A 16,383-nucleotide genomic window follows, 5' to 3' on the forward strand; every position below is an offset into this window, starting at 1 on the left:
TGGATGCCTGCAGCCCTTGGGGCTGACATTTCTGGAGTGGTGTTTGAGGAGATAGAGCAAAATACCCCTTTTCTCCATCGCCTGTAACTGGCCAGCGTGCTGGTGCAGATGGGGTCCCATCCCACACCCCTCATCCCTCATCACTGCATTGTCTGGCTGTAGGACCAGCAGCACCACCTCAGTGCAAAGGGAGAGCCTGTCTCAGGGTTCTCACAGTCTTTGCAAGATGAAAACCCCTCTCTATCAATTATCCTTGTTCTGGTCCTGCCCAGGGCTCCTCAGGACTGGGGTCTGCCCTTGGCCTCCAGCCCCCTCCTGCAGCAGGGCTCTCACTTGCCTCCCCCGAGGTTCTGTTCTCCTCTCTGCAGTGGTGCCAGCTCTGATGGCACTGTGACAGCCACAGTTTGGCCAGGGCAAGGGGGGGAGCCATGCTCACACACAGCCCCACTGGCAAGAAGGGCACCCAGGGAAGGTGGGGGAAGCTTTGTGGAACTGCTCTGAGCAGGGTGGGAATGGAGCCCACCTCAGCAGCCTCCCAGCACTAGGAAAGCACAAATCCAGAAGAAGCAGAGATTTGGCCTTAGAGGAGAACCCCGGGGAGGATGTCTTGAGCAAAAGCAGGCTACCCAGTGAAGGGGGAAAAAGAGGTTTGCAGAACAAACCTGCCATATTTTCAAAGGTGAGTGTTGCTGGGGCATTGCTACGGGAATCACACTCTTGATACCTCACCCAAGTCTTGTCCAAATCCTCCATGAAGCCGTTCTCGTGAGACCTGCAAGCACAAGGAGACAGGACAGGGCAGTCACTGGGGACCAGCCACAGGCAGCTGGGGCACACACTCTGTGCCTTCGTGCCCTCCATCCTAGGGCTCTGGGCTTGCCTGCATCTCCTAGCACAGGAAGCAGGGATGTGCTGGCTGTGTGTGTGCACCTTTGCACAGGTGTGTGTGGGCTGTGTGCAGGGGCTGCCAGCACTGCGTGGGCACACACATCAGAGTGCTGTGAGCAGGCATCCACAGCTCCCCACTGCCCCTGCAGCAGCCCTGGGCCAGTGCCTGCTGCCAAAAGAGCCACGTGTAAGCCATGGGGAAGGTGTGCTCCCAAGGAAAGACAGAGCTATCAGTGCTCCAAGAGCTCTTGGAGAAGGCTGCAGGGAGTGGACATGAACCACATCTACCATTTCCCTCCTGCATGGTTCCTCTGCCTACCAGGGCCACTTGGAGCCCAGGCAATGATGGACCCCAGTCCTTTCTGGTGACCCCCAGCACCCTCTAGGCCAGAGCACTGCTGCCTGCAGTGCACAGTGAGGGCTGGGACACCCCAGCAGCTTGGTGACACAGCTCAGTGTCACAGCTCGGTGTCACAGCTCGGTGTCACAGCCTGGGAGGACACAAGCCATGTCCTTGCAGTACCTGCCTGAACAGCTCGTGGGGATGGAGTGGGCACAGAGCACAGATCCCACCACAGGCTCCCTGCACTTTCCTCCCTCTTGTTCCTGGTACACCCCCACCACCTTCCTGGGCCATCTGTAGCCCTGGGCTTCCCCACCTTCTCCCAGGAGGATACTGAGGACTCCTGTGGCTTCTTCAGGCTTCTCACGTGCTGGTCCCAAGTCCCATCTGTCCTGCTGCCACCCTCACCATGTTAAGATCATCCCACAGATAGGGACCATGGCTCCCTGGGTCTTGCCCATCTTCCACATCCTGACCATTCTCCTTCACGCCTTTCAGCTCTGCATCTTGGGCAGGACCCTCGTGGCTCCTGACACTGTCTCTCCTAAAATGAATCTCCCAGGACTCCCCTCCCTTCACTTGCTCTTTCCCTGCTGCCTGTTTCTCCACCGTGACATTTCTCTGTCTGCAATGAGTGTGGCATTGCCAAAGCCATACAAGGAAATCCCTGTTCACCCATAATATCAGGCTGACTGTGACACCCCACACTGCAGGTTGGTGCTGCTGTAAAAGCCTTGGACTCAGACATATCCCAGTGTACCGCCATGGAGCCAGAACCCTGCATGACCAGGCCAGGGCAGTGCAGTGCTGTGGGACAGGCTGAGCCCTGAGGGAGGAGCAGGGTGATGGCAGCTCCCACACCCTGCTCACACAGACCTGTGCTGGACAGGCTGCTCACACAGCCCTGCTGCTCTCTGCCCACATTGCCTACAGCCCTGGCTGGCCCTGACTCTGCTCCCTGCCCTGCTCTGCCTCCCTCCAGCTCCCTGCTGTTCCCCAGCCCTGTGAGCCAGAGCTGGGGCTGTGGGTGCCCAGCCCAGCCGCTCAGTGTCCTCTGCCAGGATGGAAGGGCAGCCCCCAGCGGCCCTGTCCCTGCAGAGGTCTGGAGGGAGGCTGGCAGTGCCTGGCACGAGCAGCATTGGAGGCAAGAGCCGTGTACAGACTTGAGGATGGCCAGGGAGACGTTCTGCTTCCAGGGGCTGTCCTTGCGCATGCCGATCCCGAAGCCGGAGCGGAAGAAGAGCTCCCCCGTGGTCACCAGGTCACACTTCTGGGAGGCCTCGAACTCCAGCACTGCCGAGTCCCAGATGAAGGCGTGGAGCTTGCTGGACACACAGGAGGATGGATGGGTCAGGCTGGGCAGCCCAGCTGGTCTGCAGCCTCTGTGGGAGCAGCCTGGGTGCTCCCAGCCCGAACTTAAACACTGAAGCCACCCAGCCTTGCACTGAAGGAAGAAAAGAGGCCAGAAAGGGAGGCCATGGCCAGGACTCCCACTGTGCCACCCCCAAGCAGAGCTTGTGCTCCCCACCGAGTCCTGGGACGCACCAGGACTGGGCAGATCCCACCCAGCCCCAGCTGGGAGGTCCCATCAAGCCATGCTTTGGCCTCAGCTGCCTCCACCTTTGCCCTGCTTGCTCCACCCAGCTGAGCTCCCGGAGGCCCTTCCAGCGTGGCCAGGCAGGGTCTGGCCCCACTCACTTGTCCCTCACTGCCTGGATGGCCTCGGCAGCGCTCTCGTAGTTGTGCTTCTCCATGTGCCGGTACATGGTGCTCAGCTCCACCTGCCGTCGGAAGTAGATGTCCACAGAGCTCTGCTTCACCGTGGCGTAGATGAACTTATCCGAGGGGTTGCGCAGCTGAAAGGACATGACGGAGCTCCAATGTTTTCTGTCCTTCACCAGCAAAACTTTCTCACCCCAAAGCTGTTTCCTAATCTCCCATCTCCTTCAGGGACCTGTTTTCTAGAGAAGACCTTGATTTCCTCAGAGGATGCCACAGGCAGTGAATGCTCTGGGAGCATGATGCTGGGGCAGGGGATGCTCTGGGAGCAGGAGATGCTCTGGGATCATGGTGCTGGGGCAGGGGATGCTCTGGGAGCAGGGGATGCTCTGGGATCATGGTGCTGGGGCAGGGGATGCTCTGGGACAGGGACACGGTGGCACTGAGGGTGCAGGAGCCCTGGTGGATGCCGTGGGTCCGGCAGTGCCGTGGGCAGGGCACACTGCAGGGTGTGGGATGCTGTGGGTCTGTGCTGCTGCAGGGCACATTCCTGCGTGCCTGGGCTGATGAGCTGTGGCTGTGTCCTTGCCAGAGCAGGAAATGGATTTGAGGCATGTGGAGAGTATTGACTGCACCGCAGGGACAATTTCATTAGTTATAACTCATCCATAATGAATTGTTTCCTCGTTGGGCACAGGAGGCTCTCCAGGAACTGGCAGGCAGTTTGACTGCAGACAGGCTATTTCTGGGCAGGTTGTTTTCCTGCTGATCCCTGCCCATGTCTGTCCATTCCCACCCAGGGCAAGGGCTCAGACTCATCAGGACCAGCCCAGGCAGAGCTCCCTGGGTCTGGCCCCCCAGCACAGATCACAGCCATGGTGAATCAGGGCTCTGGGAGCCACAAGCCATGTTATGTGCCCCAGGGAAGGGAAAGCAAGCGAGGGGTCATTACCCGGGGGTCGTTAATGCCTGTGATCCTCTCCTCAGGTCGGTCCAACACCAGGAAGGCTGCCAGGTTGGCAGTGTATGAAGCCACAATGATCATAGCAAAGCCAGCCCACACCATGCCAAGGATACGGGCAGAGAAACTCCGGGGAGCACCTGCAGGGAGAGAGGAGAGATCAGAGCAGCACCATGAGGGCTTGGCTTGGTTGCCAAAGCTGTGTCAATCCACAGGAGCCCAATGGCAGCTGCAGATGTGCACCATCTATCTGCTCTGCCAGTCGCTGTGCAAGGAGCCTCTGCATTGCCTGAACCAAAAAAAGCCTCCAGCTCCTTCCAGGTCATGCTGTGTGCCACCCTGAGAGGGTGGGTAACCCTGGGCAGGGCATCCAGCCCAAGTTTCCCTGCCCTGTTTCCCATCCGGGGCTGGGGCTGGCAGGAAGCCCTGACAACTGCCACAAATGTGCAACACTCAGCACCACCAAATCTCCTGCCAGCCTGCTCCAGGGAGGGCCCAGGGAATGAGGTCCCACAGGGACCATGTGAGAGGGGGAGGCTGTGGAAGAGGGCAGGGGCTGCCCCCCAGCCTGCCCAGCTCAGAGCCTGGGCTGCAGGGCAGAGCAGTCCTGCTGTGAGCTCTGACTCACCTTCTCCAATGCCAGAGTTCAGCAGGACTCCCCAGGAGAACCACATGGCTGAGGAGAGAGTCAGGGCATCTTCCTCCTCCTCCTCACTGTTTACTTTGAACCGGCCAAAGGGGCTGGAAAACAAGATGAAGAACCCTTGTCATCCCCTCACCCTGATTCCCAGGGCTCCCCACTGTGCCCTATGTGTCCTGGTGCAGCCTTTGTCACTCATTCCTACAGACTGTGCCTGCTCCCAGGCAGCTCTTCCCTGTTGTGTCCCAGTGCCTGGCACATCCCCGTGCTGACCTACAGCCCTGTCTGGCTCACATTGCTGCTGGTCCCATTCCACTCTCTCCAGACCAGAAAGATCATCTGACCCTGGCCTGCTCCAGCCTCTGCCACTGCAGCACAGAGGGCTCCCTGCAGATCAGCCATCAAAGCCTCTGGGCACAGGGCTGACAGGTGCCCTCAGAGGAGCTGCCACAGGGCCAAGGAAGGCCAAGAGGAAATTCTCTCAGAGCCCACAAGCTGACAGTCCCCTTGGTCAGGTATCTGCACAGCACCTGGTCTGACAGGTGTGTTCCACATCCCCACGTGCTGGGTACCCCAATATCCACATCCCTTAGCTTAGGCAGCCAGAGGGGCCAGGAGCCTCAGCCCAGGGCTGGTGGGGCACAGCAGGTGGGTTAATTCCCTGTGAGGGCCCCCAAAGGGCTGCAAGACATGCCCAAACAAGGGACCCAGGGGATAGTTCCCAGGAACAGCTCCCTGTCCCCTCCAGATCCCGAGTGGCTCAAAGTGCACTCACCTGAATCGGTCTAAGAGGTACAACATCACTGCCACCACGTGCACAGACAGCCCCACCAGCAGCCAGAGAGTGCTCTGGAAGGGCTGCATGAACGAGTCCAGGGTGCTGCGGGGGATTTCCTGCACACAGAGGAGAGGGAACAGCGCTGGCACCCCCCAGCTGCACCCACAGGGGCCCTGCCCCAAGCTCCTGCTGCTCAGGAAGGGTCAGGTTGGTGCAGACAAGAGCCTGCATTAAAACCAGCAGCCTGGAGCCTGGAATGGCAGGGGCTGCTCTGGGCACTGCAGTCTGGGGAACGGGTACCTCCCGTGTTCTACAAAAGCTCCCACCCAGCCCATACCTTCTTCACGAGGATGGTGAGGCCCTGGTACTTGAAGGGCTTGGAGAACTCAATGTACTGAGCCCGCTCGTTGTTGATGGTGAGGGGAGCCACAATCATGTCAGCCTGGCCGCTCAGCAGCTCCCCCATCATCCCGTTCCACTCCTTCTTGTTGCTGTTGTTCACCTGCCAGGAAGCCAAGGCTGGGTCAGACCCCTGCCCTGACACACATCCCCCACCAGCCAGGACCCTGCACTTTTTAGGAATCCTGCATTGCCCTTCCACCCCACCCTGCTCAGGAGAAGGGCATGGGGGTGTTTCAACACACGACACAGGCAAAGAAAGATCACAGGCTGCCCAAACTCACCCTCTCTTGGGTACCAAATTTACCATCAGCCACCAGGTGAACCTCGTAGGTGAAGTTCATCACGCCTGCCAGGCGGATGAGCAGGTCAATGCAGAAGCCATAGCAGCACAGGGCCACGGTGGGACGGCCTGGGGAGGGACAGGGGGGCCATGAGTGGGGACAGCCCCAGCCAGGGACCCCCACAGCATCCCCCTGTCCCCAGGGAGAGCAGCCACCCCACGGCTCTGGCTCCATGTGGGATGGAACCACGTTATCCTTCAGGGCCATCTGCCTCTCACGCTGCCTCCAGCACTGGGGCTGTGGGCAGGCTGGGGACAAAGGGGTCCCTTTCCTTTGCCATGTCCCAGTGAGGTGGGCTGAGAGGGGGTGCTGCCCACCCACTGCAGGGCAAGGAGAGGGCTCAGTGCACGTGCTGGAGGAGTCCTGACATGAGCCCAGCAGGCTGAACACAGCCCAGGACACAACTCTGGGGGGATGTTGTACACAGGAAGGTGTGATGAGCAAAGGGGATGCCCTTCAGGTGGATTTGGGCAAGCCTGGCATTGCTGAGCAGCTCCCACCCCACACCAGGTGCTCACTCCTGATCCTGACACAGTTTCTGTGACAGTTTGAAACTGCTGCTGTGTCAGTGCAGTACATGCTAAGGTGCCTTGGGGTCCTTGCTGCTGCTGGAGATCAAGACAGAGAGAATTGGAACATGTCAGGAGACAGAAATTCGGGATACAATCCCTCAAAGCTGCCCTGGAGCCCATCCAGAAGAGAGACAGTGGGAAAGAGTCTGTTGGGCTCAAACCCCTGGATCCAGGGCCCAACTGCTGTGAGGCTGAGCTGATGGGAAGGAGGGCGTGTCTGGGGGCCAGCTGTGCTGTCACCTCTCTGTGCCTCATCCTCTGGGCCTCCTGTGTGACTGAGCACCTTCCCTGGGACCCCTTCTTGGAATGGAAGTCCCCAGCAGACTGAGTTACCTGGGATGGTCTCATTGGGTCCAGTGCAGAAAACCTTTTTGACAGGATCTCCATTGATGGTGAATTCCTCCCTACATGTCCCATCTGCCTGAGTGGGCTTCACATACACAAAGGGCTCTTGGTGGATGGTCACAATCTGTGAGGTGAAGCACAAACACCCTCTGGTCTGTGTTTCCCTCCAGAGCTACATTCCCGTGGTGGGAGCTGGGCTGCCCTCCCCACATGAGCTGTGGTGCCCTCCCCAGCTGCCATCTCAGCCCAGCAGCTTTGGTATGTGGAATCAGAGAATCCTCTAGGCTGGAAAAGACCTTTAAGATCATGAAATCCAACTATTAACACAGCGTTGCTGAGAAGAACACCCAGAATATTTGCTTTCCCTGCACCCAAGGTGAGGAGTGTCCTCCTTCATGTGACCCTTTCAGCTGAGCCTCAAAATCTCTTTCCCTAACAGGAGACTGATGGGAGACACAACCAGGACTAGTGCCTGGAAAGAGGCTCCAGACACTGCCCCAAGTTAATGCAGGTGTTTCAGTCCTGCCCTGGACCTTTCAGAAAAGCAGCAATCACAATGTACCCATAGCACCTCTGCGGGGACAACGCTGCCAGTGGGAATGGGATTTCCCTTGCTGGACAAATGATCAGTACAACAAATGAATGGTCAAACTGGGAAGATCAGCCTGACCAGGGTCCAGTCACTAAGGTGGGATCCAGTCACTGAAGGGGCTGCTGAGTGACACTTTGAGGAAGAGCATGAGAAGCAAAGCAAGACTGGTGGGACCTTCTGCCAGTGTTACCTCCAGCTTCTGGCCATCAGCTCCTCAGGGATTTCCTGAGATCAGCCTTGCAGCCACCAATCTGCCCACCCTTCACAAGAGGGTTTAATCTCCTTGTGGATCTGTTTCCATCTGGCCTCTGCACTGTCTAATGGAGCTGAACCATGCCTTGGCCAAAGGAGCCAAAGGAGCCAAAGGAGCCCGTCCTTGTATTTCTCACAAACCTGTGACAGGTGTCCTCTGGCTCCCATTAAAAATGGTGAGCACCTGGTTCCTCCACCTTTCCATTCTGTTTTCTCTCATATCTACTTCCCACCTGTCTCTTTCCAAACCCAAGGATGCCTGCTGCCCTATCTAGATTGACTCCAGTGGAAAGTTGCGCTTTGAACATGCTCCAGATTTCTCTCCCATATCCTCTCCTGGCCTTGCAAATCCTGCTGCCAGCTGCAGAGCAGCCATGGAGGTGGGAGGCAGATGAAGTCACTGCCCAGCACACAGAGAGCAGAGAAGCTCTGCCCCTAATGCCATTTGCTCTTACCTTCAGCTTGGTTGACATCTGATAGCCTTGAGGTTTCTCAGTTTCCCCGCCTGGCCAGATGATCTTCCTGTCGTTGGTCAGGACCTGAGATGGATCCCAGAGGAAGCAGATGGACATGAGGCCAAGGAGGACACTCCAGTGCCAACCCCTCCCCACCCAGGCCAGCCTGCACGTACATTGCTGCCGTTGTAAATCCCAACCTGGACCAGTTTCCGGTTCTGCAGGTTCATGATGCTGTAGTTGGCAAATTTCCTGTCCCCATCCTCATTGAACTCCACCCGGCCGGTGACACCCTCTGAGTACTTGGAGGACATCAACACCCTAGGGGGAGAAACACAGCTGGGACAACCTAGAACACCTGCCGTGCTCCTGAGGTGCCTCACAAGGCATCAGAAAGACAAATGCTTCCTCTCAGTTCCCTGCCATAAGCTCACTGCCCTGTACAAGTCCGGCCAAGGCCACCTATGGTCTGTTCATAGACCTGTGGTCATCCCCTCCTGGTGGATGGAATCAGTTTCCCAAATGTTCTCTGCCATATCTACTGCCATTGCCCCTTGTTCTCCACCAGATCAGTGCCATTTCCCTTTGGAATGATCCATCCCACGGCACCCAAGGACACTTTCCTCTGGGGTTCCTTGGGAGGTGTGCCCATTGTTACAGCTTTGGTGCTGTGCCTGGCATCTGCCCATCCCAGCCTGGCCAGTGGCCCAGGCACACACAAACACCACCAAGGAGAGAACCAGCCCTCAAACCTTGGGAAGGTGATAGCAGAGACACACAAGGATTGCCTGAGCCACTTGTGAAGAACAGCTTTGACTCACTCATGCCAAAGACTGTCACTGCAGGGGATGCCAGAAATGTCTCTAAAACCATCTCCAGGCCTTGCAGGTCTCATGCTCAACAGAACCCAGTCTGCAGGGAGTGGCTGCTGCACCAAGGCCCAGCCCCTGTGGCCCCAGCAGCTGCAGTGATGCAGGGATTGGGGTCTGGAAGGGCATGCAGGACCTGCTGATCCCCCTGCCCTGGCAGCAGCACCCCACAGGCACATGCTCCTATCTGTGACACTCCAGCCTCCACATCCACAGCACCAGGGTTTGCTACAGCCAAGGGCAGCCTGTTCCATGCATGGGCAGCTCCTGCCACCAAGCCCTGTGTGCAGCATTGGAGCCATGCCACAGCCCTTGGAATGCTCAGCAGGAAACGTGTCAGCAGCACTGAGGTAAAATGGGACAGAAATATCCCCCTACCTTGACTGGGCAGAACCCCCTTCTCTCCCACTTCCACCCATGGAATCAAGCTCCAGACTGGAGGAGGCCATGGTCCCCAGTCTTCTCCTCCTGGAGTCATTCCCTGCCCACACATCCCAGCTGTCTAGGCATTGCCCAGGGTAGCATGGGTTGACATGGACTGAATTGGTGCCAGGTACCAGGATGATGCCTAAACGGTCTGGAAAAACTGGGTGAGGCCTGTGCCTGAGCCTGTGTCTTGGGAGAGTTTTCTAGGAGAGATGTAGCCCTCACATCCAAATCATGCAGGACAGTCCAGGCAGCCCTGTGCCACATGCCCCAAAGCTTTACTGGCCCTGAACAAAGCCACCGTGTCCTCCTGCACCTTTTCCACATGCTCCCACCTTTTCCAGCTCTCCCCCAGGTCCTCTGCTCCCTCCAGCAGGACCCTTTCCCCAATACCTCTTAAAAAGGGGTCCTGTCTTCCAGATGTTGGTGTTGCCCACGCAGCCCCGCGGTGGGTCTGTGATATTCTCCTTCTCGAACAAGTCGTGCACGGCCTGGGCCACCACGGCGACAGCGTCACTGATGTGGGCTGACTCGTTCTTGCCGTTGATGAGCTGCAAGCCGATCACTCCTGCCGCGGCAGAGGGGGGCGGTCAGGTCAGCATTCCTGGGAGCATCGGCTGCTCCAGCGTCACTGCCGTGCCCAGCTCTTGGGACAGCGAGCACACGGCTACGGGCTGGCACCTGGCACCCCCAGCTCCATCCCCAGGGCCCTGCCCAAGCCTTCCCGGGTGACAGGCAGCTTGCCAAGCCGCAGTGACACGGATGTGGGGCGCGGCAGCCCCAGGGTGGCCAAGGCCGGGTCCCCAGGCGGGCGGAGGGACGGAGAGCAGAGTGCGGGGCCCTCCGTGTGGGACCCGCCGTGCGGGGTCCTCCGTGTGGGACCCTCCGTGCGGGGCCCTCCGTGCGGGACCCTCCGTGCGGGGCCCTCCGTGTGGGACCCTCCGTGTGGGACCCTCCGTGCGGCGCCCTCCGTGTGGGACCCTCCGTGTGGGACCCTCCGTGTGGGACCCTCCGTGTGGGACCCTCCGTGCGGCGCCCTCCGTGTGGGACCCTCCGTGTGGGACCCTCCGTGTGGGACCCTCCGTGTGGGACCCTCCGTGTGGGATCCTCCGTGCGGGACCCTCCGTGTGGGATCCTCCGTGCGGGGCCCTCCGTGTGGGACCCTCCGTGTGGGATCCTCCGTGCGGGGCCAGCCGGCACCGCGATCCCGCAGCCCGCGGGGGCCGGGGAGGGCAGCGCCGCTGATCGCCGCTGCCTCGGGCTCCCAGCCCCGCGGTGGGTCTGTGATATTCGGGGCCCGGGAGGTGCCTACCGTCCGGGGCGTAGCGCAGGGCATTGCCCGAGATCTCCCGCTCCCCCACCAGCCACACGTAGCCCGAGCCCGTCATGTTGAGCATGGCTGCTGATCTGTACACCGTGGCCGCGTCATCCTCGCTGCAACGACACAAGGGAACGGCCGTGGGGCTCCAGCTGAGCCAGGGCTGCGGCGGTGCCACCCCGGGGGACTCTGACTGCTGGGCAATGGTTAAATCCTCGATGCAGTGGGACCCTTGCTCTCAGCTTCGCCTGGTCCCACAGCTCCCGGCGCTGCTGAGCGCCTGCACATCAGCCCATGGTGCTGCAGGCTGGGGGCCGTCGGGCTGCCCTCCTTCCCTCCTTTCAGCTGGACCAACACGCACCATCAGTGCCCAGGGCTGCTCCTGCAGCACAGCCAGGCACGGCAGCCGCGCTGGGACTGTCCTTGCCCGGCCAGCAGCACCCCAGCATCCCCGGCTGCCCGGGACAGGGACTATCTGTGGGGGCTCTCTCAGGCTCCTCGGAAGGCGGTCAGACCCCAAATTCACTGACTCCAGCGCTGGGCAGCACTGGGAGAGGGGAAATCAGAGCAGGGGGAAAGCGGCAGCACGGCCTCACCTGGCAGAGAGGATGATGACCCTGGCCTCCAGCTCCTTCGCCTCCAGCAGCAGCGCTGTCACGTTTTTGGTCCCAGGGTCAAACTGAAGCACTTTCTCAGCCTGTGATGAGTGTGAGCAAAGCTGGTTAGTGAGTGAGCCCCCAGACTGGTGGTGAGAACCATGCTATCTAGAAAAGGGTCAAGAGAATTCATTAAACTGCACAAAAGTCCGCTAAATAAGATTGGTTATAGTTATTTTTTTCTTTCCTTTCTTTCTTTTCTTTCTTTCCTTCCTTCCTTCCTTTCTCTCTTAAGGTTTTGGCTTTTTGGTTGGTTTTTTTTTTTTTTTTTGCACTGTGCATGCAAACTGAAGTCAATCAAGACCCAAAAAGAGGCGTGCATTGTACAGGAAAGAGAAAAAGGCTTTGAAATGCAATTGAAAACTCAAACGAGTGTTGTTTTTCAAAAACATGGGAAATGAAAAAAAACATATTGCACAGGGTTAACCTTTGGGAATCAAAGTGAGCAACTTACACCAAGGAACTGTTTCCTTTGGGGAGGAAAGGGGGTTGGTTCAACTTTTCAAAAAAAAAAAAGAACTTGCAAGTTAATTACTGGTTCACATGCATGTTTCAAAAAGAAATCCTTCCAGGATCAGCTGGCTAAGTTTCCATTCTCAAGTCCAAACCAAACTATCTCAACATAAAAACGTGCTACCAAGAAACATAGTCATGGATATTTTTTTTCTTTCTTTTCTTTTCTTTTTTTCTCTTTCTCTCTTTTTTTTTCTTTTTTTTTTTTTAATTTTTCTGTTGGCTGTGGCTATTTTTCATTTGCTAGTTAGGTTGGTGGGCGGCGTGCATTTCCATGCATATATACCTTGGGTCCTCGCTTGTTGTCATAGGAAAGTTGGTCGAGGTTTTCATAGTTCCTTTTTTTACTCTGATGAATAATGTGCACAGAGAAAATATGTAGACACAGAAGAATATTATAAACAGTTGAAAATGACGTGTAGTAAAGCAATCCAACATCCACCTCCTCCTCCACTGTTTGCTAAAGGGTCTCTATAACGCTGGAGCTCGCAAAAACCACTATCAGGAGAGATTGTGCCTCAGCTCTGACGGGAGCGTCACGGAGCAATCTGAGAGCAGAGCCTGAGTGGCACAGCTGGTGCGATGCAGTTGCATTTTCCCTTGAGGGACTGGGGGATTCTTCAGCAAGGAAGTTTTATCTTAAGCTCAGAAAGAATCTAAGGGCCTAAGTGGTGGGGTTTCCATGGAATTACTGTGGAAGTAAAGGACAAAATGTTGTGTACGGAAAGTGCTGGATAAAGGCAAACTGTTACAGTTCAGAGTATCAGCATTACTAGCATCACTAGCAGCATTACAGTCCTGTCCACCCTCAGAGAGTTCACACAAAGTGAGGTGTCAGCTGAACCTCTCACCCCCTGAAAGGAGGGAGCAGCTTCCTGAGCTCTGCTGACATCCAAAAGAGAAAGATAAAGTTCTCTATGTGCCGTGTTGGCTCAAAGCGTGGCGATATGAAGCGATGGTGAACATGGGATGGCATTGCAGCTTTTACCTGGTCCCTGGGGAGGGCCCAGGGCACCTCATGGCTCTGCAGCACACAGGTGGCCCTGGGAGGTGCAGCTACCTGAGACCAGGGCTGGCCCTAAGCGTGGCTAGGGGGGCTCAATGCTTGGTGGTCTCCATGCTGCTGCCTGGAGCATGCCAGGGGGGCTCAGGGCCTGCACTGACCCCGGAGAGATGGGGCTGGAGCAGAGATCCTGCTCCTCCCCTGCTCTGTGCCTCAGCTGCTGCTGCTGCCTGGCCCCAGAGCAGCCCAGGGCAGGGCAGCCACTGCTGGAGGTTTCCTCTTGGCAGGCATTGTGCTGAGGGCCCAGAGCCTCTGCTCAGAGCCCTGACCCTGCAGCAGCCTGCACAGAGCCCCAGCACCTCCTGGGAGCAGCCCCTGGGGCCAGGCCAGGCACAGCAACCTGATGGGGCCTTCAGGAGAGGGCCTGGCAGCTTTTGGTGGGACATAGTGGCACATCTTCTCTTTGACCCCGCCCCAGCTGAGCATCCCTCATCTGTGTACATGGGGTGTGGGACACAGCTCTACTCTCATCTCCATTTCTCCAGAGCCTGATGGGAATGGATCCCTGCTAGGAGTGGGGGTCCATGCTCCCAGGCTGCTCCTCAGACAGACAGATTGCTCTTCATCTTGCTTTCCAAACTCATTAGCTTGCCTTTTCCTGAGCATTCAGGCCAGTCTTTGGCAGGACATCTTGCCAGGTCTCCTTTCCATGCAGCTGTGTGACCTTTCCTTTCTTCCCTTGGACGCAGCCTGATGGGTTTTTCATTGCTTAAAAAAATCGGGTCCTGGCAAGGAAAAGTATGTGAAGAGGCAAAATCTGCCTAGGTCTGCCTTCATTTCTGATGACTCCCACAGCGAGGATTTCTGCAGTGGCTCCTGCTGGGCCTGCAGTGAGCCCTGGAGTAATGACTGCTACAAGGAGGCCAGAGATGCAGCAGGACAGCAGGAATGTTCTCCAATCAGGCAACGCTGGTCACTTCTCCCCAGGCACTGTCAATGTAGCCAAAAACTTGGTCATCCATGCTGCAGCCACCAACCAGGAATTCCTGGGATGTGCTGGCACCTCGGCCCAGGTTGGTCAGCAGAGTCTTCAGTACAACAAGGCTGGCCCCTTGTCACCTCTCCCTGTCACTAGCCCTGTTTCCAGAACTACACTAGTAATCCTCTTTTTCCCATTTTTCCATGTGGTCCTGCAGCCCTTCTCTGATCTTCATGCTTCACTCAGGGACTGACAAATCAGAAGTTCCCTTTCCACCATATGCTCCTGCAATCACTCAAAAATTTGCCACTTTCATGCAGGGCATTGTCCCAGAGAAAGGCAGGCAGCACAGCAGGGAGCTGCCACCTCTGACCTCAAGCTCTGGTTCCAGTGTCCAGCACTCCCTTCTGAGCCCCACGAACGAGCAGAGCTGTGCTGGGTGGAGCAGCTCCAGGCTGAGGGCTCCTGCAGACAGCCCCAGAACAAGGCCAGCCCGTGGGCACTCCAGGGCTGGCCAGCACGGCCTGGGTGCTGGGCTCAGGGTGCTGCTGGAGCTGCAGACCCACACAGTGGTGCCAGGATGGCACACGGGGCTGGCACAGACCCTGGAGGCAAAGCCATGCCCCAAACCAAGAGCCCAGAGGGCAGGTGAGTCTCTGACCCTGAGCAGGTCCTCCATGTCCTCAGGGGCTGTGATCTAAGCCTTGAAGAGGTCGAGATCAGGTCTCCTGCCTGCTCCTTCCCCAGGGCCCAGGCTGCCCTTGGAGAGGCTGGGGAGGGGCCCATGGTACAACTTCATGGCATAGAAAGAGCCAGCACAGAAGAGAGACTGGAGAGAAGAGGTGGAGGAAGACAGGAAAGCCCCAACCAGTCAGACCAGTCTGCCTGACCTTTTGTCAAAGGAAAAAGAAACAAGATGCAGTGGCACACCCCAAAGAGAAGACAAGGTGACCTGTTGGGACAGAGCAGGTGCCCCAGGATGGAGAGAGGCTCTCAGGCTGCCAGAGGACACCAAGACGTGGTAGCTGCAGTGCAAAACGGGGAAGGTCTGAGGACAGACCCTCCCTCCCCATCTTTCAAGCTCTCAAAGGCTTTCCTGCAGGGTGGGCAGGCTGAAGAAGAAATGCACCCCGTGCCTGGAGCACCACATGGGGCAGGTGGGAGTGGAGGCATGAGGGGGAACAGCAGAATGGGATGCATAGGAACTACAGGAAAACAGAGAGTGGAATTCAAAAGATGCAAGAGGAGGGAGAGAGACTGACAGTGGCTCTCCCTGCATGAAGGGCTTTGTGCTGGGAAGAGGTTTGGGAGTAGAATACTGTCCTGCTGTCACCCAGTGGGAAGCTGCCCTTGGAGGCAGGAGGACCCTCTGTGGCTGGTGGAACATCAGTGCATTGAGACAGCCTGGGATGCAGCAAGGATGAAACTTCTTGAAAATCACTGCCTTAATCAGGAGTCTGTTGGTCAGTGTGGCTTGTGCCAGCCTGCACCCCTGCAGCGGTTGTTCCTCCAGGGAGGTGATGAAGAGCAGTCTCAGGGTCCCATCTCTCAGCTCAGCCACCAACTCCAACCACAAGAAGCATCCATGGCCACATCTCAACAGCTGAGAGACTGCCAAAGGTCTAGCAGCTGCAGGTGGGGCTGCAAAGAGCAGACTGGGGTCCCTGCCTGGGAGGGAACATCCCCAAATGGGTGCCTGCCCTGATGCTGCTGGAGACTGGATGAACTCAGGCTCTGGCCATCCGAAGGGGACCTCACCCTACCCAGGAGAGAGGATGTGCTGGGACTCCCCCCGTAGGACAGGAGGTGTTTCCTTGCCTTCCAGATTGCAGGTACAGCTTCCTGTGCTCTTCTGTGCTGGCCTCGGGCACTTGGTCAGTCCTTCCCCTGCAGGCCGTGGGTCTGTGCTCTGTCCCCCTGCCTGCCTCCCTCCCTGCTCCCCTGGCCCTGAGAGCAGGACGAGGTCCCACAGCCAGCCCTGCCATGCATGGGGTGTCAGGAAAGCAGCGTTTGGGTGTGCTGCGATGAGATGGGAAGGGCCCACAGCGCTGCCCAGAGGCTCAGAGCCCCTGCCAGGCACTGAGCTCAGCCCCCATGGCCAATTCAGAAGCTGCTCTGCAGGGTGGGTTGGGCACTGCTGGCTCTGCCTGGCCCCGGGGTGGCTGCAGTGGGGCAGGTGCTTCCCTACACTGAGCGACTGGTCCTCTCCTTGGGTGGGAAACTCGGGCAAGGCATTTGCAGAGCTCCAGGTTATCCTTCCCTTCATTTTGTAGTCGATTTACATGTAGGAGATTTTGACCATGGCAAAGCAAGTGAAATGAATAAAGTACA

At 57.5% G+C, this 16,383-nt stretch overlaps 1 protein-coding gene across 20 annotated transcripts in view; it reads right to left on the bottom strand.

Annotated features, from left to right (window-relative positions):
* GRIN1 (glutamate ionotropic receptor NMDA type subunit 1) overlaps positions 1 to 16,383 on the bottom strand; it is a 40,351-nt gene that overhangs the window by 10,640 nt on the left and 13,328 nt on the right. For 16 of the 20 annotated variants that reach the window (XM_036393736.2, XM_036393734.2, XM_036393730.2 and 13 more), the window contains exons 4-18: positions 12,357 to 12,419; positions 11,498 to 11,598; positions 10,896 to 11,017; positions 9,977 to 10,151; positions 8,465 to 8,609; positions 8,289 to 8,372; positions 6,978 to 7,113; positions 6,013 to 6,140; positions 5,667 to 5,831; positions 5,327 to 5,445; positions 4,540 to 4,652; positions 3,903 to 4,051; positions 2,930 to 3,087; positions 2,395 to 2,556; positions 663 to 772 (exon numbers count right to left, since the gene is read on the bottom strand). In XM_036393736.2, coding sequence (XP_036249629.1) covers positions 663 to 772; positions 2,395 to 2,556; positions 2,930 to 3,087; positions 3,903 to 4,051; positions 4,540 to 4,652; positions 5,327 to 5,445; positions 5,667 to 5,831; positions 6,013 to 6,140; positions 6,978 to 7,113; positions 8,289 to 8,372; positions 8,465 to 8,609; positions 9,977 to 10,151; positions 10,896 to 11,017; positions 11,498 to 11,598; positions 12,357 to 12,419 — 1,930 coding nt within the window. The remainder of the gene's footprint in view (positions 1 to 662; positions 773 to 2,394; positions 2,557 to 2,929; positions 3,088 to 3,902; positions 4,052 to 4,539; positions 4,653 to 5,326; positions 5,446 to 5,666; positions 5,832 to 6,012; positions 6,141 to 6,977; positions 7,114 to 8,288; positions 8,373 to 8,464; positions 8,610 to 9,976; positions 10,152 to 10,895; positions 11,018 to 11,497; positions 11,599 to 12,356; positions 12,420 to 16,383) is intronic. The other 4 variants (XM_036393740.2, XM_036393735.2, XM_036393732.2 and 1 more) reach the window with 1 other exon arrangement.

This window comes from Molothrus ater, chromosome 20 (assembly GCF_012460135.2).
Source record: "Molothrus ater isolate BHLD 08-10-18 breed brown headed cowbird chromosome 20, BPBGC_Mater_1.1, whole genome shotgun sequence".
Taxonomy (NCBI): domain Eukaryota; kingdom Metazoa; phylum Chordata; class Aves; order Passeriformes; family Icteridae; genus Molothrus; species Molothrus ater.